General features: G+C 53.0%; 7 protein-coding genes across 7 annotated transcripts; 2 read left to right on the plus strand and 5 right to left on the minus strand.

Moving 5' to 3' along the window:
* Positions 1-472: 472 nt before the first annotated feature.
* Positions 473-3303, minus strand: MRS44_007603 (uncharacterized protein; the record flags this gene model as incomplete). Its single annotated transcript, XM_065620589.1, has 7 exons — positions 473-572; positions 624-2643; positions 2696-2832; positions 2886-2991; positions 3045-3083; positions 3143-3165; positions 3272-3303. The coding sequence occupies 7 exons, from the start codon at positions 3301-3303 to the stop codon at positions 473-475; spliced, it is 2457 nt and encodes an 818-aa protein (XP_065476661.1).
* A 2749-nt stretch (positions 3304-6052) lies between these two features.
* Positions 6053-6865, minus strand: MRS44_007604 (uncharacterized protein; the record flags this gene model as incomplete). The annotated part of the gene is made up of 1 exon (XM_046276020.2): positions 6053-6865. One exon carries the CDS (start codon positions 6863-6865, stop codon positions 6053-6055), a length of 813 nt encoding a protein of 270 aa, XP_046134389.2.
* A 920-nt stretch (positions 6866-7785) lies between these two features.
* MRS44_007605 (uncharacterized protein) lies at positions 7786-11377 on the plus strand (the record flags this gene model as incomplete). Its single annotated transcript, XM_046272099.2, has 5 exons — positions 7786-7869; positions 7944-8108; positions 8171-8851; positions 8901-11186; positions 11240-11377. The coding sequence occupies 5 exons, from the start codon at positions 7786-7788 to the stop codon at positions 11375-11377; spliced, it is 3354 nt and encodes a 1117-aa protein (XP_046134388.1).
* A 666-nt stretch (positions 11378-12043) lies between these two features.
* Positions 12044-13256, minus strand: MRS44_007606 (uncharacterized protein; the record flags this gene model as incomplete). Its single annotated transcript, XM_046276019.2, has 3 exons — positions 12044-12409; positions 12457-13054; positions 13207-13256. 3 exons carry the CDS (start codon positions 13254-13256, stop codon positions 12044-12046), a joined length of 1014 nt encoding a protein of 337 aa, XP_046134387.1.
* A 1520-nt stretch (positions 13257-14776) lies between these two features.
* MRS44_007607 (uncharacterized protein) lies at positions 14777-17827 on the plus strand (the record flags this gene model as incomplete). The annotated part of the gene is made up of 5 exons (XM_046281090.2): positions 14777-14900; positions 14968-14988; positions 15048-15085; positions 15140-17667; positions 17719-17827. The coding sequence occupies 5 exons, from the start codon at positions 14777-14779 to the stop codon at positions 17825-17827; spliced, it is 2820 nt and encodes a 939-aa protein (XP_046134386.1).
* A 666-nt stretch (positions 17828-18493) lies between these two features.
* On the minus strand, positions 18494-21856 carry MRS44_007608 (uncharacterized protein; the record flags this gene model as incomplete). The annotated part of the gene is made up of 4 exons (XM_065620590.1): positions 18494-18881; positions 19012-20729; positions 20782-21069; positions 21137-21856. The coding sequence occupies 4 exons, from the start codon at positions 21854-21856 to the stop codon at positions 18494-18496; spliced, it is 3114 nt and encodes a 1037-aa protein (XP_065476662.1).
* Positions 21857-22359: 503 nt separating this feature from the next.
* MRS44_007609 (uncharacterized protein) lies at positions 22360-24336 on the minus strand (the record flags this gene model as incomplete). Its single annotated transcript, XM_065620591.1, has 4 exons — positions 22360-23358; positions 23412-23813; positions 23931-24084; positions 24134-24336. The coding sequence occupies 4 exons, from the start codon at positions 24334-24336 to the stop codon at positions 22360-22362; spliced, it is 1758 nt and encodes a 585-aa protein (XP_065476663.1).
* Between the last annotated feature and the right edge of the window lie 912 nt (positions 24337-25248).

Raw genomic sequence — 25248 nt, forward strand, 5'->3', positions numbered from 1 at the left:
ACTTGTCAAAACAGCATCGATCACCATTCATCCTTGCTTGGGCCCCCGTCGATTCTGGTGTCCACCTCGGTCAAGCCGTAGAGTAAGAATTCCACAATGCCCACGAGGGCGTCCCACCACAGAGCAGACCCAACGAGCCACGCCCATCTCGTCCGCTCGGGCGACGAGGCTTGGATGCCGTCCCTGGTCTATACGCTACGCTACTGAGCTGGCGCAGAGAGGGAAACAGGGGTTGCATCAATCGCATGTTGAACGTCAATTAATCCACCAGCGCCAAACGACCCAGGTCTGTCCACTCTTTGAACCAAAGCAAATACCCAAAACAGTTTGTTTGTGTGTGTGTGAGCGAGAGGAAGGGGCAGAGAGAAGAGGTCGCTGTCTTGAAGGGCAACGCCACAGCAGTCGCCTATAGGTAGTGTAAATGTTGCAAGTTCAATATCTCCACCAAACAGTGGCGCCTTTGTCGTCTCGTCTACTCCTGGCCAAAGCCCATTGTCTCTTCAACAGCAATCGTGAGCTTCTGTTGAAGCATTTCTAGACTCTTATAAGCTGGCAAGTCGAGTCGGTTGAAACTATTCGCCGTTAGTCTTGTCTCTCACTCAGAAATATCAAACTGGACTTACCAAGTATGTGCCTTGGGTAGGTTGGTAATCTCTCCTGCTTTTTCAATCGTGAATCGTCGGGGGCCATCACTGCCCTGAAGATCCTTGAATCCGTTGACAGGGATTCGAGAAGTACCCGTCGTGAACTGTAGTAGTCGAGACTTCTGCTCTCCATCCCACGAGCGCACCGTCGCCCAGAAGTTCTGAACAACCTCATCCGACTCAGTGTATCCTCTATAATCGGTGTGCTTCTTCCAGTCATCGACATCGATCTCAGCAATACCACCAATCAGAAGTTCAAGCTCACGCTCATCAAAGACGTTGATGAGATCTTGAGGGATGAGCTCTTGGAAACCCTCCTTGAAAGCCTGGAACTGCTCTGCAATGCGCTTCTCGATTCGCCACTTGACCATGAGATCAACATACTCCTTCTTGTTCTCGTTGGTGACGTCGATGTTTCGTCCGTTGGGAATGAGGTCCTCCGTTGTCATGACTCCAAAGCGCTCGTCCTCAGTCGAAAACGTCTGCTCCAAAATTCCACCCGAAATGTCGTTGTCCAACATCCACTGCAAAGATCGGTGGAAGTCGGCATCAACACCCTCCATGTCCGCAAGAGCGACTGCCTTTCCAAGCATCATCTTGTAGAGGGCGCCAATGAAGAAGGCATCCAGGAATCGGCGGTGGAAAATAGCCAAACCAACGACACGGCCAATAAACTTGAAGTAGTTCAGATGTTCCGGGTTGATTCCAGAGTGAGGGTTGATCTGGAGGGTGTAGTTGTCGTGGGCCGAGTACTCGAACAGACAATAGAAGGGGTTGAACATTTCGTGTGAAAGGAGGAAGAAGAACTCTCGTGAGAGACCACCGTAATCCAAACCGTCCTCACCATCGAACTTGATCATCAACCGCTTCTTCAAATCCGTAGCCGATTGGCGAGTAATTTCCGCAAACGAATCCTCAAAGATATGAGACCGTCTCACCTTGATGTGGCACTGTCCACTAAGAATGCGCATCGCCGGCTGGGAACGGAAGTAGATGAGCTTTCTTCGGAAGTCTCGCTTGTATTGAGGAACGTTCTGGTCGAGTGATGACGGAAGTCGTGGGTCGTCCCAGGTCGTGGTCTTAGTGTTGTGGTCGACGAAGTAGACACGAGCTGTGTTCGTCAAGCGCATCTCCCAGCCGCTTGGAAGGGGGCCGAGTTGTGATACTGGCTGCTGCTGAATCTGTCCGTTGGCGTTGTTTTGGCCACCGTACATGCGGATATACTGCTGTCGGCGCGGATCAACCCAAGTGGTTGTTCTGGTGTTATGATCAACAAAGTAGGGTCGACCCTCGGGGGTCCATCTCTGTTCCCATCCTGGTGGTAGCTCGCCTGAACCTGGGCTCGTAGCCCCAGTGTGCATCACCGCGCCGGCGTTAGCGGTCGGGGATGATGATTGCTGAGGTTGCTGTGCTTGAAGAGTAGGCGAGTTGGAGCCAGTTCGGTCCTCAGGTAGGGTACGGTTCTGGTGTCTCTGCCGCTCTACCTGAGTGGCCGCCTCTCTGTCGCTTCGCTGTTCCTGGGCGCCATTTGAAGTCGGACGGTTCCAGCTCGTCGTTCGAGTGTTGTGATCAACGTAGTATGTACGTCCCAGGTTGTCTTCACGGCGTTCCCAACCAGCAGGCAGACGCCCCTGCGCATCCTCGAATGGACTCAGCTGGTTTGACTGGCGAGGCTGCCCACTGGCATTTGGCCCAGGAGCGCTGGCGCCACCAACAGAGTTGATGCTAGAGGGGCGGTGCGGCAGGTTAACCTGCGAGCTGGCAGCTCCATTTGGTCCGGACATGGAGGATCCTGGGCGGTTCTCTGAGGGGGGTGCGGAGAGGGAGGAGAGGTTCGAAGGGCCGGCGCCGAGTGAAGGTCGAGTTGACGATGCTTGGCCACCGCGGGCTGGGGCGCTGAGGTTGCAAGAAAGGTTAATGATTAGCTTGCCATGAACAACAAGGTTATCGGTTGATTTCTTGAGGTCTCGTGTAAGCATCTGGTCTGAAAGGCGCATGTCTATGTCAGCAGGGTGTTCCAAGTGTCGAGGAGGTGGCACAGGTCAACTGACCGTCAGCGTCCGCACTGAGTTCGGGCATGACATCTCCAACTCGGATATTGATGACGCCCAGGAAACCTTGGTCCTTCTTCTTAAACTTTTTTTGGTCAAAGACCTGAACTGCCAAAATGCTATCTTCGTTGGAACGGCTGCAGGCTGTGAGTCTGATAAGTCCTAGGTTTGGGGTGGCGGGGCACGTTACAAGTCAAAGCTCTCATTCCAGTACGGGTTAAGGGTCCTCTTGCTGACGGTCGTCGTCTTCGTCTGCTCTCCGTTGATGGTTGCGACGGCGAAGGGGTCGGGGAAGCCTGGTGCGTGTTAACGAGGAGCTCGAGTCTTTGTTTACTCTGGAACGACATACGGAAAACATCCCTCTTATAAAGACCATCGGCGGCGATAACTAGGATGATGTCAACAGAGGAACTCGGGCGGAGGGGTATAAGGACGAGAGCGACTCACTCGTAACCCGAAGGTTGGCCCTGCTGCAGAACCGTTAGCACATGTATCGTGAAGGGGCCGAATGGATAGAATGCCCCTTCGCAGGCGCAGAACGCGATGCGATGGATGGGCGGCTGGGAATGAACTTACTTGGGCAGCCCGGAATCGGTGCGACTGGTCATGGTGTCACCTCTTGCGCAGCGCAGCGAGGGACTAGGTCACGGCAAGGACAACAACGTTGATGAATATCCTTCCTGATGGCAGGAGCAAGACGCGCAGTCGAAGCCTTATCAGGGAGAGGCGTTCGAAGGACGGGATCGACTAGGAGGATTCGGCTGGAGAAAGTTGACGACGCTGGAGTTGGGGCAATGGGGGGAGGTTGAGGCTGTGCACGGGCGGCGGGCCTAAAGACCAGACACGGACTCCCCGCTTCCAAAGCGAGGAGGCGGCGGCCGGAACGGGAAGAGAATAGACACGCGAGAAGGGCGTTTTGAAGCCAAAGAGACGAGGACAGCGCGACAGCGAGAGAAGAAATTTTGTTTTTGGAGAGGAGTAGAGACGGAAGTAGGTCGACCGATAGCTAGGTAGTTCCCACGTCGCCACGAGTGGGCTGGTGAAAGAGTATCTGCGTCGTGGTTGGTGTTGATGATGATGGGAGGACGTGAGGGCGGCGGAGGATGGGGCCTTGGACGAGACGGGGATAGTTCTCAGCGGTGCAGGTGGTGGTGGGAGGGGGGAAGGTACCTCCATGGATGCCACCAGGATGATACATTGGGCTCCCAGCAGGGGCAGATGGCAAATCTACAGGCAGCTCAGCGGGCAGAAACTGCCTAGAGGAATCCAATCGACCTTCCATTGTTTCCCATCCGCCATGCGCCCTGGCGGGTAGACAGGCCGGGTGGCCGGGTGCCTTTTGGTGGGCCAGAGTGCCTAGACAACCCGAGATTAGTGGTTACCAAAGGTTCCTCTCGCCTCCACTGCGCTGAGCGTTCATTGAGCGAGTGTCCAACTTGATCCAATGGCTGGAGAATCAGACGTCGAGGCATGCCCAGAGCCAGAGAGCGGGCGGGGAGGGGAGGCAGCCCGCCATCCGCCATGGGTCTTGGAGGTACCTTTCTGGTGCCAGAATCAAACAGTACCTTCTATGTCTGTGCCTTAGGCCTAGCCTCAGATGACAAAACACACCAGCCTCGGCACTCTTTTGCCTTGATGAGGAATTCATAGATAATGCTTATGAATTCCATCTATATGGGCGTGGCTCCAGCACGATGGCGAATACATGAAGCACTGAGCCACAGTATGACTCCCAACTGCCTCCTTGGGCATCAGACAAGGAGTACGGACAATGTTGCAGAGCACGGCTCGCCGGCACAGCTTCTCACCAGGTGCCCAGTCCTGTTCAGGCTGAGGGATGGGATCACCCGGCGCTTGCTTGGCCAGGGCGCTTGCAATCTGGCCAAGATGGATGGATGCCTTGCTGTTGGTGCTCGGTCAATCGCTGATGGCCTTATTGCTTGCTCCCTGGCAAGGGCCTAACAGAAAAAAGAGGCCAGAACTGCAGCCCAGACCTGCATAGAACAAGGTGGAGGATGAAACCTGCTTCTCACACGAGTATCCGTCGGAAGTCAAATCTTTTCTTGCATCCCCTGTCAAATAGAAAACCACTACCTACGCCCATCCGCCGAGCTGAAACTGAGCCCGCATTCGCACGCGTCCTCGCTCCTGTCAGACTGTGTAGGTACTGTACCTGTAGGCAGATCGCCAAGTTCTGGTGGCTTGCTTGCTTGCGTGCGAGCAGGGTGCTGAGCCACCCAGGGAGACGTCAACAATGTCTCGTGGATTGCGTTGACGCCACACCTACAATGGTTGAGATCGCCTGTCGTGTCTTGATGACAAGCAGCAGGTCGCATAGAGTAAGCAGGGATGGTTAATCGTCCGCCTACGTATGCGCAGGAGGGTGGTATTGTTCTCTGGCGAACCGCAGTTGACAGGACCTGTATACGTACCACGCTTGAAGTTGTCGTCATCTAAAGTTAACTTGTTGACTTTACATAGTCAACAAAGCGCAAGGGCGGAGTGTGCATCCATCCAGTGACAGCTTTGAACACAGAGAACAGCCTTTGAAGCCAACACAAAACTGGAACAATATTCATCCACCCATGTGAGCCCTTGTTCGAGGTTCTCACAGGTTGGCAGGTCAAAAGACCCATCACCCATGTCATTACAGATGACAGATCTTTTTCTATCATTATCCTCTCCTGATATGAGATTTGTCACCTACTGGTCCTCGGATTTGACCTGATAACAACGTCCAATAGTGCCTGCATGAGTCAAACAGGCTCTAATAACGTTGAGAACCATGTTGCTGGAAACTCAAAATCGAACTTACATGCTTGGTTATTCTTTCTCCCTTGTTTCTAATGCAATATTTATAGTTCTGTGCCAATTTTAGATAGAGCATCGTGCATTCCACCTCGTGCTTAGCTATCATTCAGGTGAGCCTTGGTGGCTTTGACACGGCTCTCGATAACAGGCATACAAGGAGCAATATAACCTCATCTTTATCATCTTGTAGGGGCTACTAGTATAGTGAAATTGGCTTCTCCGGTTGCTGCCCTGGTTGCCCTGGCATTGTCGCCGAGGGTGTGAAAGAAGAGAAGATGGCCATGCTGATCTACCCCCAACCTACCTATCAATGGTAGGCAGGGAGGCAAGCAGGAAAGATCATGAGGCCTCTTGATAGTAATGTTTACATCCAAATCATCGTTAAGTAATCATATTCATTGTAGATATCATGGCAAACCGCCAATAGACATTGTGTGTGTAAAGCCTCAACACCCCCAAATGCAGTCGTTACGTCCTCCAAACGCCGCCCATGCTCTAATGCTAGTCCATGCGTCCGTCTGTAAACATGCCCTCATCCCATCCAGTTTATCGAATTCCATCGCCCAGTGATAAGTATGCTATGCGCAAGCCAAAGGTACCTGTGTCCACCAGCCGGGCACTAAGCATGCCGGCCTCGCTTCCCCCTCCGTTGCCGAAAGGATCCTTTCCACCCAGGCTGCCAAGATCGAATATCTCCTCAAAGTTCAACTTGCGCTTAGCTCCAGCCCTTTGGGCCAAATGCCCTGGCCCTCTGGGACATGCTCGACCTGGGTTGTTCAAGCGGGTTTTGGACGGCCTTGTGGCCGTCATAGATGAGCCGTCGTGAGGTCTCGAGTCGGAAAGATTGAGAGTGGCGATATTGGGATACGGATGCGCAGACTGGAACGTGAAATTGTCTTGGGAAGGGACCACAAGTGGTGTTTGTTCTTCAACAGTAGCAGTAGGAGGGATGCTTGGAGGTGCCGAGTCGGTTCGCATTTGGCTCATCTGCTGGGCAACGGTATTGGGGCGAGTGAGTTCGGGTGATGAAGATGTTTCTGCTTTGTCGATTTCGTCCTCGCTTTCGGTGTTTGGCGAGCTGCTCTCCCGACCATCAAGCCTCTCCCTAACCCATCTCCGGATCTTCAAGCCATCCCCGTCGCCTGTTCCCGTTGTCTCCTTGTCCAAAAACGCCAGCATATCGTATAGACAGTCCTGATACCCATCGGCCCGAGCCTTCGATTGTGCGGCCGCAGAAGTCTTGTACAGTTTCGTAACGGATAGCGCCGCTGCCTTGAAGACGTCGAGTAGCTGCTCAGGGGATTCCTGCTGGGCAGACTGCTTGCCAGGGCCGGCAGTGACGCCCCGCATGTGTTCCATGGTAGGTACTGTGACAGGTACAGGAGCTAGAGAGCTGGAAGGGCAAAGTTAGAAAGGTTCGAGAGCTTGAAGGGCAAATCGCCTCACCTGGTAGGTAGTCGCTAGGGTTGGGGCCGGAAGGCTTGGGAGCGGTATTTTGGCGCCCAAGATGTCGTGAACAAACAGAATAGAGGGGGAGAAAAGTGCTTCCCCATGCACAAGAGACAAACAATTTGTATGCAGGTCGCTCAGGAAGAGCTATGCCTCCCAAGATATCGAGTCGTTGGATGAACCAAACGTTGGGTCACGACGAAGGTTCGCCCAGTCATCCACCCATTCAACGCCGCACAGAGCCTGAACGGCACTAACCGAGGGGGGTTTGCACGTGGAGTGGGGGGCCGATATGTCACGTGAGCCCCAAGGGATCGACGTCCTTTTCAAATTGGTGTTGAACAAGTTGAGGAGTTGCGATGTTCTGCTTGAGAAGGGTTCAAATTTTTGTAATAGATTTTCGGGTGAATTTTTCAGAGATAATTCCAGCGATCTCCTTATTTTCGTTACGATTTAACAACAGCTGTTCAGTGACGTCGTTGAAAACTGCTCGGATTATTCCTTCTTCCTTCAGGGATCGTGGGGCCGCTTTATGAGGTCCAGTCGATGACAGGGGTCGCACAGTGGCACTAGCCCCAAATCGTCCCCCTTCAAGGTGCCCGTCGAGATTCTACCCGCCGGCACCTTCGAAAAAACATCTACACATTCTCCAAGTTACGAAGCGGCGTGATCCCCGTCCCGACTTCAAATCCTCGTCGAAAACGTCACTGGAAAGATACAAGCAGCGATTTGGATCACTTGCATTGGACTGCGCTTCTCTCTGCACCATCTCCAAACGCGTCTCCTCGACGCCAGTCGCGTAAAGAGGTCCTACTCACACTCGGTTCACAATGGCGCCTCGCTCTCGAGCCAACGCCGTGGATACCGACGCGTCCATGTCAGACGCGCCGGAGCACCGCCAGGAGGAGGAAATGGTGAGTTTAACTATTGAATTGCATTTTGCTCTCTATTTGCGACGCGAGAGCTCGTTACTGATGGCCTGCTCCAGGAAGTCGATGAGACTCCCGACTACACAGACACCGAGAACCCCAGCACCACTGCTAGTAGTGTCGCCGGGGAGCCCACTACAGATGGTCGAAAGCGCCGCACGGAGGTTAACCAACTACGTCGAAGCATTTTTGGAAGGAAGCACGATCGTCTGGGCGAATCCAAGGTTCGAAGCCCTCCGGGACAAGGCTGCGACTATCCATCAGTATGCTGACTTCTTATCCACAGGAAGATGACACCATTCGCCGATTCCGATACTTGCTTGGCCTCACCGATCTATTCCGTCACTTCATCGAGACGAATCCCGATCCAAAGATCCGCGATATCATGACCGAGATTGATCGACAGAATGCCGAGTCTGCCAGAGGAAAGAAGGGCGCTGGAAGGCAAGGAGGCGCCACGAGCGATAGACGCCGACGCACAGAAGCCGAAGAAGATGCCGAACTTTTGAAGGACGAGAAGCATGGTGGTTCTGCCGAGACTGTTTTCCGAGAGTCGCCCCCCTTCATTCAGGGTACCATGCGCGACTACCAGGTTGCCGGTCTCAATTGGTTGATCTCCCTCCACGAGAACGGTATCTCTGGTATCCTTGCCGACGAAATGGGTCTTGGAAAGACGCTGCAAACAATTTCTTTCCTTGGCTACTTGCGACACATTGTTGACATCACTGGACCACACTTGGTCATCGTACCAAAGTCTACTCTCGACAACTGGAAGCGAGAGTTTGCCAAATGGACCCCAGAGGTGGATGTTCTAGTGCTTCAGGGAGCAAAGGAAGAGCGACACAACCTGATAAACGATCGCCTTGTGGATGAGAAGTTTGATGTTTGCATTACCAGCTACGAGATGGTGCTCCGAGAGAAGGCGCATCTGAAGAAGTTTGCTTGGGAGTACATCATCATCGACGAGGTTTGTCACTCTTTGCAAGGTGAATGCAACTATACTAAACAGCATTTAGGCGCATCGGATCAAGAACGAGGAGTCTTCACTGTCACAGGTGATCCGACTCTTCTCGTCCCGAAACCGACTCCTCATCACAGGTACTCCTCTGCAAAACAACCTCCACGAGCTGTGGGCACTTCTCAACTTCTTGCTGCCCGACGTTTTTGGCGACTCTGAGGCCTTCGATCAGTGGTTCTCAGGCCAGGACCGGGACCAAGACACTGTTGTTCAACAACTCCACAAGGTCCTTCGGCCTTTCTTGCTCCGTCGCGTGAAGAGCGATGTTGAAAAGAGCTTGCTGCCAAAGAAGGAAGTCAACGTCTATCTCGGCATGTCGGAGATGCAGGTCAAGTGGTACCAGAAGATCCTTGAGAAGGATATCGACGCGGTCAACGGAGCTGGTGGCAAGCGGGAGTCCAAGACCCGACTGCTCAACATTGTGATGCAGCTTCGAAAGTGCTGTAACCATCCTTACCTGTTCGAGGGAGCCGAGCCTGGTCCTCCATACACCACCGACGAGCATCTTGTGTACAATGCGGGCAAGATGGCTGTCCTTGATAAACTCCTCAACAGACTTCAGAAGCAAGGTAGCCGCGTTCTCATCTTCTCACAGATGAGCCGACTGCTTGATATTCTTGAAGACTACTGTGTCTTCCGCGAGTACAAGTATTGTCGTATCGACGGTGGCACAGCACACGAGGACCGTATCGCAGCCATCGACGAGTACAACAAGCCTGGCTCAGAGAAGTTCATCTTCCTCCTCACAACCCGAGCTGGTGGCCTGGGCATCAACCTGACAACCGCCGATATTGTTATTCTCTATGACAGTGATTGGAACCCCCAGGCAGATCTGCAGGCCATGGACCGAGCGCACCGAATCGGCCAGACCAAGCAGGTTGTTGTGTACAGGTTCGTCACGGACAATGCTATCGAGGAGAAAGTTCTGGAGAGAGCTGCACAGAAGCTTCGCCTGGACCAGCTTGTTATTCAGCAAGGCCGTGCTCAGACTGCCGCCAAGGCCGCTGCGAACAAGGACGAACTTCTGTCGATGATTCAACACGGAGCTGAGAAGGTGTTCCAATCTAAGGGACCTACTGGTAACATGGCTTCCAAGGAGGGTGAAATCGGTGACGCCGACATCGATGAGATCTTGGCTCGAGGTGAAAACCGAACCAAGGAGCTGAATGCCAAGTATGAGAAGCTCGGTATCGATGATCTACAAAAGTTCACCTCGGAGTCGGCTTACGAGTGGAATGGAGAGAACTTTGCCAACACCAAGAAGAACATCAACATGACCTGGATCAACCCGGCCAAGCGAGAACGCAAGGAACAGTCGTATTCGATGGACAAGTACTTCCGACAGACCATGTACCCCAACCCGAAGGCGGATGCGAAGCCCAAGGCGCCTCGAGCACCGAAGCAAGTTCCAGTACACGATTACCAGTTCTACCCACCGCGTCTGCGGGATCTTCAGGACAGAGAGACTGCATACTACCGAAAGGAAATTGGCTATAAGGTGCCTTTGCCAGATGGTGATGATGACAACCTGTCGGAGCGAGAGGCCGAGAGAGCTCTCGACCAGCAAGAGATCGACAACGCCACCCCCCTGACCGAGGAAGAGCGCGAGGAAAAGGAGAAGCTGTCGTTGCAAGGATTTGGAGATTGGAACCGACGCGACTTTCAACAGTTTGTCAACGGATCCGGCAAGTACGGCAGAACTGCCTACGAAGGCATCTCCAAAGAGGTTGACAGCAAGTCTGCGGCCGAAATTAAGGCCTATGCCAAGGTCTTTTGGCAGCGGTACACCGAGATTGCAGACTATCCCAAGTACATGAAGACTATCGAGGATGGAGAGGAACGAACCCGACGTCTCGGACACCACCAGAAGCTCCTGAGGAAGAAGATGCAGCAGTACAGAGTGCCCCTACAGCAGCTCAAGATCAACTACTCTGTGTCCACAACCAACAAGAAGGTCTACACGGAAGAGGAAGATCGATTCCTCCTGGTCCTGCTCGATCGATATGGAATCGACTCGGAAGGCCTGTACGAGAAGATGCGGGATGACATTCGCGAGTCGCCCTTGTTCAAATTCGACTGGTTCTTCCTCAGCCGAACGCCTATTGAGCTTTCCCGACGCTGCACTACCCTGATTACGACCATCGTCAAGGAATTCGAAGATGTTCCCGCCCGTGGTTCTAATGGAGTGAACGGAAAGGCCAAGCGAGAGCCCGACGATGAGAATGACGAGGACAGCATTCTTGGAATGGCCCCTGCCAAAAAGAAGGCCAAGAACGGTGTAAAGGTATGCATGATGGAGCATTCATGCCATTGATATGCTGCTAACAAAATCTACAGAACAAGGCTCTCGACAACGTCAAGTCGGTCAAGTCAAGCAAGAACAGCTCGGCCACTCCATCAAGAGCATCCAGCGTGGCATCCACCGCGTCTAATGCAGGAGGCTCTACCAAGGGCAAGAAGGGCAGGAAGAAGTAAACAAAATGGCACGGGGCTAGGGCCTTTGGGTTGATTGGTAGGTATGCTTGGTCGGTCAAGGGGGATAGATCTTTTTTGGCGTTTGGTTGCACTTAAGGGCTTTACTTTGCTCATGTCAGTATTTGGTGTGTCTGGCACGACGGACTGTACCAGGATTCAAGGAGGTATGATGGATACCTCGATTAACAATGATGCCTCAAGGCTGGGGCAAAGGGAGCGAGGACGGCGAGCGGCTTGAGTGTTAAATAGTTGTTTGAGAGCAAAAGAACCATGTCTAGATGCCTGTACTGCCTGGTGTCTAACCGGCGCGCCGTGAGGTCTACTACGAAGTCATGCCAGTGTAAAGACGGTGCCATGTCGCGATATACATGAATTCTTCAAGAGGGACTGCCTAGCCATCTGGGCGTATCCAAATCCCCAAGTCGTAGATACGTCATCAAATGGTGCAATTTCGACCTGTTCCCTAAGCCTCCTGGAGAGATGGTAACAATTACAAGCCCCTTTGTCTTCCTCTCTCTCTCCCCTACACACTCCCTGTTTCCATCCATCCATCCGTCCATTCATCAATCCCCTCCCGTTTAATTTTTTGCCCCTTGAACAAAAAAACAAGGATTTGTTTGTCCCCCAAAACGCCGTACTATGCAAGCACACAGGAAAAGAAGGCATCTACTGCATTCGGTTCAACCGCTCCCTCTCGACCTCGTAGTTGAAGTCGAAGTAGCCCTTGTCGAAGTGGTGAACTCGAACGTAGCCGTCCTCTCCGCCGCTTGCGTAGCTCTTGCCGGTGGGGTCGGCGGCGACGGTGTTGAGGGGACCGAAGTGGCCTCGCACACGGCCGATCTCGTCCTCGAAGATCTTGTGGTAGAAGCGGGCCTCGAACTTACCCTGACGGGCAGAGGTTCGGGTGACGTCCATGGCGGCCTGACCACCACCGAGAATGACAAAGTCCTTCTTGGGGGTGATGGTAGCACTGTTTAGGGGAGTATCGGCGACGTATGTCTTGAGAACCTCGAGGTCGCGGGCAGAGATGAGCTTGGAGAGGTCAGTATTTGTTTAGCCCGTAAGCAGAAGCGACCTACCTTGGCAGTCTTGTCCTTGCACGCGGTGATGAAGTAGGTTCGGTCGGGAGACCACTGGAGGTCGACGATGGGTTGGTTAAGCTCATGGACGGGGACGTTGTCCAGCAGGTCACCGGTCTTGGCGTCGTATCGGCTCACGCTGCCATCCTCGTGGCCGGCGATGATGTACTTGCTCAGGGCGCTCCAGCCAGCGACGGTGGCCTTGCTCTCGTCGCAGACGATGGTCAGGACCTTCTCGTCACTCTGCTCGGCGTTGACGTCGGGGTTGATGTCGACGACGACAATGTTGGAGAGGTAACCCATACGCTTCTCGGTGACACCCAGCAGCTTGGTGCCGTCCTCGTTGAACTCGACTCGCTTGACGGCGGTGGGGAATTCCCAGGTCTTGATGAGGCGGCCGGTCTTGACCTCCCAGAGGCGGATGGTGTTGTCGGCGGAGCCCGAGGCGATCATGGTCGAGGTAGGCTCGACGTCGACAGTCCAGATGGCACCGACATGGCCGTGGTAGGTTCCGAGACGCTCGCCGTTGTGAGAGAACCAGGCGCAGATCTGCTGGTCCTTGGCGACGGAGAAGATGAGGTCGCCATCGAGGTTGTATCTGGGGGTGGTCGACGATGTTAGCCGGGGGGTTCTGAGTGGTATTCCAAGCTATTTAAGGAACTAGGACATTTCATGTTCCACGTTCCCTCTTCCCCTCTTTGCTGAAGATTTGTCGCTCGAGACTGATGAAGAAATGGATATTTGACGTACCGAATCTGGGTGAGCGCACGCTCGTGCCCGGCAAGAAGAATGGGCCGCATGATGTCGTTATCTGAGGGGCTCGGAGGGGTTGATGGCGGAGGCAAGTTCGGAAAGGCTGGTTATATGGCGAGGGCTTTCGCGATGGAATTTTTGGCGGTTGTGCGTTTTGGTGGGGCACAAATCCCCCCTCCTCTCGCGGGGGCACAGGACTTTTACTTTATTGGGCTAGTTCCGGTACTGATATCGAGGCTGTGCCTGACACCGGGTGTCAAGTTTGGGATTTGCCATGTTCAACACCTTGGTTGCCTATTATTCGAGAGATAGTGACGCTCGTGATAGATTCATCGATAGACTATTGAGTCATCTCAAGGATTCAAGAGTCATATTATGAATCCTTCTTGTCAGATATTTCAGAAAGTGGAATGATAGCATGACTTTGTTGACGTCGAATCTCGCCTGGTGGCGGCCCGTCCTGAGGCATCAACCATTTACTCGCCCGATTTCTTAGAAACCACTTTGCACTTTCTCTCTGTGTAAGAGGCCAGACTGACGCCATCTCCAACGTGAGGCGAAACTGAACTTTCGACCCTCCAGTTCGATCCATTGTTGATCCTGGAGGAAACTGCTCGTTCTTGACGACTGAGTCACGACTCGCTGACGCTTACATCTCGCTCGCCCTGTCTCGTCTTAGGGGGGCATCACACGACCAGCAGCGTCGACGGTTGGAATCCGTCCAAGATGGAGGAGGACTATGAAGATCTCAACTTGATCGTCTGTTCCTTGCAACACTAGACCTAATTCTCTGTCTTGCTTGCGATTCCTACCTGTACGATATTGTCAGATTTAGGTTCGAGGCCATTGGCAGCCAGGCGTTTTCCTCTACTCTTTCGTTCTCTCCTCACCTTCCTAGAACAACAACTTTATTGCACAACCGGCATTGGATACACTCCCCGACATAGGCCATTCCTATTTAATCGATTAAGTACGGGCGTATGGAGATTTTTCGGCATCTCATACTAGGTCGGCACATAGGTATGCATCTACGAGATCAGATATATACCACCAGTTGATCATGGCCGGGGTCAAGCTCCGTTACGCCGCGTCGGGATCGACTGCGGATGTATGCCGAAGGGTCCCGAGATGGCCTTCATTCTCGATATTGTTAACTCTTCAGCACCTACGGCACAGCAGCCGTCGGCCACACCAAGCCGAACCTGCAATAGCCGGGCCCCGTTGGACGCACCACTCACACCCGCAAACTCAGGCTCACAGTCACATTTTCACCCACCCACAGGCACAAACGCCCTCGCGCACAAAGTTGTCAAGGCAAACTCGTCCCCACACGTGTTCGGGCGTCTCCCCCGTGTCGCCCGTGTTGGCCTTGGGCGCCACTATTCCAACTGCCCCTCCCCCTCGCCCAGCAGCCCACTTCATATACGCCGACTGCCTCTCGGACAACAGCCGACGATTGAACTTTGCTTCAGTGTCTGTCGCTGGTTCCTGTTCTTCGCCCTCTGTTCGCCGAGTCTTGCATCCATTGTTTGACCAGAGACGGAACTTCTCTTCGACTACCGCCACAATGGTTGCTACCAAGATTGACGGCACTGCCATCGCAAAGTCCATCCGTGAGCGGCTGTGTGCCGAAGTCGCGGCTAAGCAAAAGCTCAACCCCAGATACCAGCCCTGCCTCAAGATCATCCAAGGTGTGTCATGGTCACTTGTGCTACTCTCGGCCTCTTCAATTGCTCAATGCTGACTCAATTCGTCCAGTCGGTGATCGCTCTGACTCTTGTTCGTGATACCCTGCCCCGCCATCACAACTCGATGATCTTCTCACTGACCCCGCCTAGCTACCTATGTTCGCATGAAGCTCAAGGCCGCCGCAGAGGTGAGTCAGACTGATGGCACTTGCGTAACTCAATTATTGACTCACTGGTAATAGGCTGGCATTGATAGCAAGTTGCTTCACTACCCAGAGTCTATCACAGAGGCTGAGCTGCTGGACCACATCCGTCAGCTGAACAATGACCCCATTGTTCACGGTATCCTGGTCCAACTGCCTCTTCCCAGTCACATCTCTGAGTACACTGTCACATCCTTTGTGGCAGATGAGAAGGATGTCGACGGTTTTGGCACCAGAAACATCGGAGAGCTTGCCAAGCGTGGCGGCAAGCCTCTCTTTGTGCCATGCACCCCCAAGGGTGTCATGATCCTGCTCAAGGAGTCCGGTGTTGACCTCAAGGGCAAGAACGCCGTCGTCCTTGGACGAAGTGACATCGTCGGAAGCCCTGTGAGCTACCTGTTGAGAAACGCCGACGCTACTGTCACTGTCTGCCACTCCAAGACAAAGAACATTGAGAACTACATCAAGGAGGCTGATGTCGTCGTTGCCGCCATTGGCCAGCCTCAGTTCGTCCAGGGCAGCTGGCTGAAGCCTGGCGCTGTTGTTATCGATGTCGGAACAAACTTCCTGCCGGATTCCACAAGGAAGTCCGGATACCGACTTGTCGGTGACGTTGATTACGCCGCTGCCTCTGAGGTTGCTTCAGCCATTACCCCCGTGCCTGGTGGTGTTGGACCCATGACGGTTGCCATGCTCATGCAAAACGTTATTGATGCCACAACATGGTACTTTGAGTCTCAGAAGCTCAGGAAGACAATTCCCCTGCCCCTGAAGCTCGAGGACCCTGTTCCTTCTGATATCGCTGTTTCGCGATCCCAGACCCCCAAGCAGATTACTCGCATTGCCGCCGAAGTTGGCATTGCCCCCCACGAGCTTGAGCCCTATGGCGCGTACAAGGCCAAAGTTGACCTCAGCCTGCTCAAGCGACTTGAGCACCGAAATAACGGTCGCTATGTCGTTGTCACCGGTATCACCCCTACGCCCCTAGGAGAGGGCAAGTCTACCACAACCATGGGTCTGGCCCAGGCCCTGGGAGCTCATGTTGGCCGGTTAACGTTTGCCAACGTGCGACAGCCCAGCCAAGGTCCTACCTTTGGTATCAAGGGAGGTGCTGCTGGAGGAGGTTACAGCCAAGTCATTCCTATGGACGAGTTCAACATGCATCTTACTGGCGACATTCACGCCATTACTGCCGCTAACAACCTTCTCGCGGCTGCTATTGAGACTCGCATCTTCCACGAGAACACCCAGAAGGACGGTCCCCTGTACCGACGACTGGTACCGGCCAAGAATGGTCAGAGGAAGTTTGCCCCTGTCATGTTCCGTCGGTTGAAGAAGCTTGGCATTGACAAGACCAACCCCGACGAGTTGACTGAGGATGAGATCCACAGATTCGCCCGTCTTGATATTGATCCCGAGACCATCACCTGGAGGCGAGTCCTCGATGTCAACGACCGTCACCTTCGTGGAGTCACGGTCGGAACTGCCCCGACTGAGAAGGGACAGACTCGAGAGACTGGCTTTGACATTACTGTTGCCAGTGAGTGCATGGCTATCCTTGCTCTCAGCAACAGCTTGGCCGAGATGCGTGAGCGCCTCGGCCGAATGGTGGTTGCCACTTCACGAAGCGGTGACCCCGTCACTTGTGATGACATCGGTGCTGGCGGTGCTCTCACTGCTCTCATGAAGGATGCCATCAAGCCCAACCTTATGCAGACCCTCGAGGGTACCCCTGTCTTTGTCCATGCTGGCCCCTTCGCCAACATCAGCATCGGCCAGAGCTCTATTCTGGCTGACAAGCTTGCCCTCAAGCTTGCGGGCACTGAGCCTGATGAGGACTACAGCGAGAAGGCCGGCTTTGTTGTTACCGAGGCCGGTTTCGATTTCACCATGGGTGGTGAGCGATTCTTCAACATCAAGTGCCGTACTTCTGGCCTGGTTCCGGACGTTGTCGTGGTCGTGGCCACTGTCCGAGCCCTCAAGGTTCACGGTGGCGGTCCTCCTATCGCCCCTGGCGCTGCTCTCAGCTCTGTCTACAAGGAGGAGAATGTTGACATCCTGCGTGCTGGCTGCGTGAACCTGAAGAAGCACATCGCCAACGCCAAGTCCTTTGGCATCCCTGTCGTTGTCGCCATCAACAAGTTCTCGACCGACACTGATGCCGAGATCGCTGTCATCCGAGAGGAGGCCATTGCTGCTGGCGCTGAGGATGCCATCCTGTCCAACCACTGGGCTGAGGGAGGCAAGGGTGCCGTCGACCTGGCCAACGGTGTCATTGCCGCTGCCGAGAAACCCAAGGAGCTCAAGCTTACTTATGACCTGGAGGGCACTGTGCAGGACCGCATCACCGCCATCGGTCAGAAGATGTATGGTGCTGAGAAGGTCGAGTTCAGCGAGCTCGCTCAGAAGAAGGTGGACACGTACACTCGCCAGGGCTACGGAAACCTGCCCATCTGCGTTGCCAAGACTCAGTACTCTCTCTCTCACGACCCTGACCTGAAGGGTGCTCCTACCGGCTTCACGGTTCCTATCCGTGATGTCCGGATGGCTGCTGGAGCAGGATATCTGTAAGTTCCCTTGACTCAGTCATGAGTTCATTATCACTAACAAGCGTCTAGGTATGCCCTGGCTGCCGATATCCAGACCATCCCTGGTCTCCCCACGGCCCCTGGCTACCTCAACGTCGATGTCGACGTCGAGACTGGTGAGATTGACGGCCTCTTTTAGAAAGACATGACTACTATAAACTGGCATGAATAAACGGTATTGCACCCTCAACTCAACGTGGGATTCTGGACTGGAAGGCGAAACTTTGGACGTGGCATTTCAACACATGGTGCGGGACGGGACGGGACGGGACTGGCGAAGAAATAAACTGTGTCAATATTGGCGATACCTAAATTATAACATTCCCCCTCATTGTGTCTGTACGTGGTTGCCTTGCTAAAGTGAATAGGGGTATGACACTGTGCAGGTCGACATGGAGTGACTGAGTCCTCTGCCTCATCTATTGAATGTTCTTCTCGTCATTCATATTCCTCTTCACAAAAAAGGCATGGCCGCATAGATTTCGTTATCAAGTTTTCTCTTTATAGCATATCGCATGTAAATGGTGACCCCTTGAATCTTGTAAGCAGCTCATTCGACTTCTTGGTAGCAAATCTCGAGTCTAATCTCCATTTTCATGCCCCTTTTCCGTTACCGGCATCACGCCCCAAAAACAGGTGGCAATTTTCAATACTCACTCCTTGCCGTTGACCCTTGAAAGCTCTCATCTTTACCAATTCTTCTTTTCCCTCCATGTAGATTTCCCTTCCCCTGTAGCTCAGTGCCTATCTCCCATTGCCAAAACCTCCTCAACGACTGCTCCATCGGTAATCGACAGCTCGACTTTCAAACCGCCGCCTTATTCTCGCTGAGCTCCTCAAGGACCAGAGCATGTTCCTCACGAGTTGGAACATCGGGAACTTGAACGACATCTGTGTCAAGCCGCGTGAAGAATGGAGCAGCGCTCGGGATGGGCTCATGCTTGTCCCCAATCATATCCTGCACAAGGACATCGATGTCTGACATCTCATCAAAGAATTGGTAAACGTGCACCGGCTTCTCCTGAGGAAACCTCTGGACGCATTCAATGACCTTTTCCTCCAGGCCTGGCGTCCAAAACTGCTCGCAAAAGATGACCCTCGAGGCGCCAATCAGACTCAGACCAGGGACGGCAACATGTGCATCCAGGAGGAGGACGCGAGAGCCTTCGGCATCCTCAAGGTTGAAAAGAAGCCTTTTTCTCTCTCTCATCGTCGGTAGCGCTCAAGGCGTCGAGGAGCTCGGCCTTTTTAGCCACATCGACAGGCCGGTTCAGAAAGTCTGTGGTGGTCGCCCTCACGTTGGGATGGACCGAGCCGTCGTACCGAAAAGTTGCAGGGTTTCTGCCCGAGTTGTAACTGAACTTTTGGCAGATTGCGTGGGAGATGATGTCCAGAAACAGAACCGAGGTGGAAGCGACAATGACTTTTTCGTCCTGGTGCTGGTGAAGGAGCTCGGCAACCTTCGACGCGATGGCACGTACTCGAGGCGACATGTATTCGTCCTCCTCCATGGAATAGACATACTTCTCCCATTCTCTAGTCCAATCCCAGTTTGAGCGCTTTGTTCCCTGTTCTGAGTTGTTCGAGCGGCCTTGCTGGTCGTCACCATCATCTTCCCCGTCATCATCTTCCCCTTCATCCATGACCATGTCGTCGTCACTGTCGTCGTCACTATCGCCGTCACTGCCATCATCATTGTCATCGTCACTGTCATCGTGGGTGCCGTCGTGGATATCGTCGTGGATATCGTCGTGAATGTCATCGTGAGTTTCGCCGTGGCTCTTGAAGCCGTCGTCCTGGTAGGCAGAATCATCAGCGGCCTTGAGGTCATCGTTACAGACGGCAGACTCGCTGTCCAGGAGCTCAGGGGTATAGAAGGCATCACTATCGCTTGTAGGTTCGACATCGTCATGATCCAGTCCCAGTCGAAGAAAGAGATGCCCCTTGCTGAAAGCACAAGGCTGCGAATGCCAGTACTTCTTGAACCGAGAAAGCTCATCAACCGTCAGGGAACCAAGCTTGGCTTTCCCGTCCGTAACACGTTGTTGTTGACAAATCTCCAGCTGCTTCCAGACATCCTCGGGCCAGGGGCCATACAGAGGCTGGCCAAGGAGTAGAGAGTCGCTGGAGTTGCACTTTTCCATACGTACACCATCGTTAACAGCCTGACCAGGTCCAAAGCGGCTGTCAAGGAAGAAGTTGAGCTTCTCCATCACATCCATCTCAAACTCGGCAAAGGGGTCCGTCAGATCCTCGCCCGTTTCAGTACCGATGGCATGGTGGTTGCAGAGAACCGGGTGGTTGGCGAGCTGTTGTGCCTTTTTGAGGACTGCCAGTCCACGGCTGACAGTCTTTGGGTCCTTGATGAGCTTCTTTCCTTCCAGCACCAGAAAGGTAATCTTCAGGTACATAAGACGATCTTGTGGCTTGGAGGGCACTGTGACTTGCATCATATGGTCAGGAATGATCGGGACTGATCTAGGACGGCTGACGATTTGACCCATGAAGTAGCTTGAGAACATGTTCCAGACGACACCTTCTGGCATCGATCCGGTGCCATCGACAGAGGTTGATGGGGCTGTCTTGAAGATCTCGTCAAACTTCTCCATGTTCTGGATCGGGCTACCAGGAAGTATCATAGATTGGCCAGCCAGATCCCGCCAGGAGTTTTTCATGGGTGTCCCAGAAATCAAGAAAGCGTGGTGATACTCGAGCGAACGCACAGAAGCGTTGAGCAGAGCGCTTTCGTCGTGGGCGTCGTGTGACTCGTCCAGGATCAAGACAGGGATATTCTGGTTCCAACTCTTGTACAACTCAGAATGGAGCGGAAGGCTGGGACGCTCCATCTTTCGGTTGGGAAAGCGTTTCTGTGCCACATGGATGTCGAAGTCGTGAATTGTGTCGCAGAAGCACACAAATTCCTGGCGATTTAAAAACGTCTTTATGAGAAAGGAGGTAGAGCAGATGACAACTTCAAATTGTAACAGCTGCTTACACCAGATGTCGTCGCTGTCAAGAACGACGCAAGATGGCCGATCATCCTGGAGTATGATTAGCACTATGAAATCCGTTACAGACGGGAAGCAATCATACCTTCTTGAAGTGCTTCCTGATTTCAGACCACCATCGAGGGACACTCTCAGGGGAACAAACAACGAGAACAAACCCACAGCGTGGTAGCATCTGCTTTCGCTTGATCAGAGCAGCTGTCAGTGCCGTGAGAGACTTGCCTGTGCCGGCTTCATCGCAAAGTAAGGCTCCCTTGAACATGGACTCGGTCGATTGCAGAAGCTTGGTGACGCCTACGGCCTGCCATGGTTTGAGCTCGGTCTGAAGACGCGGCAGAAGCGTAGGCCCAATGTCGGAGGCAGTGAGATGGTTCTACAGAAGGGCAATCGCCATTAGCGCGGGGGTCTGGGTAACCGATCAACTGGGAGGGGATACATACAAGGGCTTGGAGAAACCCTGGAGACATCAGGAGGTCCAGGAAATGCACAGATGCCTCGCCAGTTCCCACCATCATCGGCTGGGGGTTATCAGATTTGCGGGCCACCAACGGGTGCAACCGACAGGCGTTTTCGACGGCTTTCTCAAGCTCGTTGGACCCAGTGACAGCGTCATCCTGGCCTCCCCTCGCCTCTCGCTCGTTGCGTCGGTTCTGCTCGGCTCTGGCGTATTTGGCCTTGAAATCAAACATGAATCTGCCAGGTTTCCAAAATTCTGGTCTCATGAAATCGTAGACCGGCAAACGTGTGTTGGCAAGGCGCTTGACGCTCTCATCTATGGCGTCAAAACAGCGATCATACAACTCCTCGAGTTTACGACGGGAAGCAGGCATTCTAAGCCCCGTGTGACCTTTAACGATGGAATTGTGCAGGGGAGAGGTTGGTTGCGAATGCGCAGTTGGGGAAGGGGGCAGTTGGGGGGTGTGAGCTGGGTTCTGATGGAAGAATGGTCTTGGTGTTGCTGAGCTGGGAAAAGATGGACAGGAATAGGTAATCGCTCTGATGATATCGGTGCAAGGAAGAAAAGGAGTGATTTCTTCAGTGGAACTTGAGCGTGTTGAGTTTGAAGAGAGAAGTGAGGGAGGATGTTCGAGGATGAGAACAGAGGAGGGAGGATGTTCGAGGATGAGAACAGAGGAGGGAGGGAGTGGAGAGAGGATCATGTTTCAATGCTCGTTTGCTTCGACAACGACAGTGAATCACTGTCAAATACTCGGGCCATAAATGTACATGTGGATGTTTGCCTGCTTTTGCTAGTATTTTATATGGGCAGAGGAGCATTGCATCACCTTGCATATAAATTATATGAAGAATAAGGCGTTGCACCACTTATCGCCATTTTTTTCAAAGCAACGAACCTCACGGATGATCCACGAGTCAGCTCTCCGTTCTGGATACCAACCCAAGGTAGGCAGGTAAGTAGGTGCAAAAACTCTCGGTTGACCAGATTAAAAGCAGCAAGAATCTGCCCTCACATTGAGCCCAGGTGGATCAGCCACAAGTCACCATACCCCCTTCAACCCATACAACGAACGATGAAAGGTTGTCAAAATTTCAGACTTTGCAATCTAGATTCCATTAGCTAGTTTGAGATAGCAAGTGTCCCTGAATTCGAGTAAGCAAGCAGGTTGACCCCTGAACGACCACCAACCCCCTTCAAACCTCACTACTTCCAATCCATCCTGCTGGCCCATTCCAGTTCCTTGTCCAAGTCCTGACTCCCAGGGAAATCACGCTCCTTTTCAAAAACTTGTCGCATGTATCGCAGAAGTGCAGCATCTTTCTGGTCCAGGTTCGAGGGGAGCTCCAGGGTTGAGGGCGAATCAGGGGCTCCCTCACCTTGCTCATTCTCCTCGTAGTCCTTGATAGCCTCACGGACAGAATTCGTAGTGTCTTCTTCTTTCACCGAGCCGAGGGCATGATAGAGGTCAGAGACCTTGTCTCCAAGCTTCGCCAAATTAGCAGGGAGTCCAGGCAGCGTTGGCTGAGCATCCATGGCCTCAGACTCCTGATCAGCCCGTGTCGCAAACTTTTCGACCACATCGGCTGCTACTACATGAACTGTTGCTTGCAGAACTGCTTGGATGACCTCGATCTTTTCGTTTCCTGAGGCAATGGTTCTGGAAAGCAGCTCAAAAGCGGACGCGAGAACCAGTCGCTTCACCTGCCCCAAGGCCGTCACAATAGCCTCCTGGTTCTGGGTACCAAGGACCACACTGGCTAGCTGAACCACTTTGTGAAGCTCCCTGAGGCCACCTCCATGGGTGCACGTACATCCACCAGCATCACGCCAGGCCTTGAAATGCTCCATTTGAGCATGCATGTGAGCATGGCTATCACGTATCAGGCTCTTAAAAAGAGCGACACCAGGGTTTTCGTTGACTGTCTGTACCAACGGACGCACAGGCATGGGAGCTGGTGCACTCCCTCGAGTAATGCTGATGGCCGATTGGATCAAATTGTCGTGACATTCTCCCACGCCTGCGTTGACAGCGTGCGAGTTGGAAAACATGGTGCAGAACGAGACGATCACGCCAAGGTACCGGGACTCGTGGATGGTGATGCCTGATGCCGAGATGGAACAAAGACCCTTGGCCAACTCAAGGATGGCTCTGGTGTTGATCTTGTGTTCTCCAACCGCCTCAAACTGGTATGGCCAGAGTTCCTAAGCCGAGCGTGTTAGAAATTCCTCTCACCCTTCATCGGCAGCTGACGAACCTTGAAAGCGTTGATGACACACTTTGCCCGCTCTTCAATGAGATCCCCTTTCCCTTCCATCATTTCGCGGATGACCTCCCTGCTAGCCACTCCAGGGGCCGACAGGCTCTCGAGAGAAGTCTGCTCCGATTCTCTGAAGAGGCCTATCGCCAGCTGGAGGTAGGTCTTGCAAGGAAAAGTCTTGTATGCTGAAACAACCGTGTTGATGAAAGAAGACACTTTCTCCGATGTGGAACTGTCGTCGATTTGGTCATGGTTATCATGACTAGCCAGGGGCGGAGGAGTCTGTCGAGGGACCTCCTCTGTCTCTCCTCGAAACTCAGAACAAAAGGCATTGATGTTGTGCCTCATAGCCTGCTGGAGCTCGGAACATTTTGTCCCTGTCACGCCATGGGTCCATTCCTAGTAATAAACCACTCTGTCGTTGCAGGTCTGCCGCCCAGGCAAGGGGGTAGCTTCGCACAAGCCATCACGCCTCTTGCTATGCAAGAGATGCAGCAAGCACCTCTGTTGACCGACGATGACCACAACCAAACGAGTCTGTGGCCTAGTCTCAGCAAGACTATGGACGTCAGGGTCAAAGCTATGCAGAGGTGCAGGTTTGGACAACTCCTTGTGGTTGGGCACCTCAGCTGCTGGTAAAAGCTCGCCGACCACGACAGCCAACAAGCCGCTGGAGTAGGAGTCAGTGACAGAATACAACTCAAAGACGTGGTACGTACTTGTCTACACCCTCAATGTCCTCCTCTTTAGGACTGATGACAAGGCCAGCGTCGGTTGTGTCATTGAGACTGAGAATATCCTTGGCTCTCCTACTGTCGTGAGCCCTGCTGATTCGAATGACTCGCCTCTTTGGTCTGCCAGCTTTGCCTGTGTTGTAGGCCCAACCTCGGAAGCAAAAGGCGATATCGCGATTTTCGGCCATGGCGCATACTGCGCACCGTGGTTGTGGATTAAGCACGGCAGATGGGTCAGGGGCGATTGACGGGATGAAGGGTGCGCTATGCACTGGGATAGGATATGAGGCGCCTCTTCGGGCGTTAGCCTTCACTAACTAAGAGCAAGGGCGCAAAGCACTGCCAGCATAAGGCGGTGTAAGGTGAGCACGTGGGCAATCCTTGGTGCGCCCGGAAGGGGGTTGAGGAGATGGGATAGAAGAGAAGAAAAGGGATGAAGAGAGAAGAGGAAGAGGAATGTGAGCGAGGAAGCGCGGTCTAATATCCAGTTGTGCAGCCTAAATCATAAGACTTAGGGGCTAGGTTGTATGATCATGATTCAGAGTCGTTGGTTCTCAAAGAAGGCAAATAGAAACAAAGTGTCTATTTCTTTGAAGGAGTGTTTCCCCTGTCTGTCAATGCCTTCTTCAACCTTGGGAAAGGAATCTTTGGTACGAAAAAGCGGAGATTCTGCTGTCATGATAAATCAGAGAGATTAAGAAGGACGAAAGTAGAGGTTTAATTGTGTTACTTCTGAATGGTGCTCATCGGAGGACCAAGATGTAGGGTATGATGAAAGGAGTGGCGAGCGGCTCAGTGCTCATCCAGGTTACAGCGGATCAACAATTACTTATTGAATTGAGCCAGATAAATAAATAAGGAAGTAACCTTGTGTAGCTCAGAGAATTAGAAGTTCAGGGAGGCCACCAAAATGAATTCATGACTTCATCAACCCGGCCCACAAGGAACACCACAACTGCTCCGTGCTTGAGTCTCTCGAGCCAAGATCACTCGAGGGTCACAAGACTACGTAGATTAGTCTCGAAAGTTGGAAGGAAAAGGAACTCTCGTTTGCCCGAGCAAAGGCTAATTATGAACAAGAGGCTGCAACTGTAGCAATG

Source organism: Fusarium solani, assembly GCF_023522795.1.
Source record: "Fusarium solani strain SB1 chromosome Unknown bctg00000004, whole genome shotgun sequence".
In the NCBI taxonomy this organism is placed as follows: Eukaryota; Fungi; Ascomycota; class Sordariomycetes; order Hypocreales; family Nectriaceae; genus Fusarium; species Fusarium solani.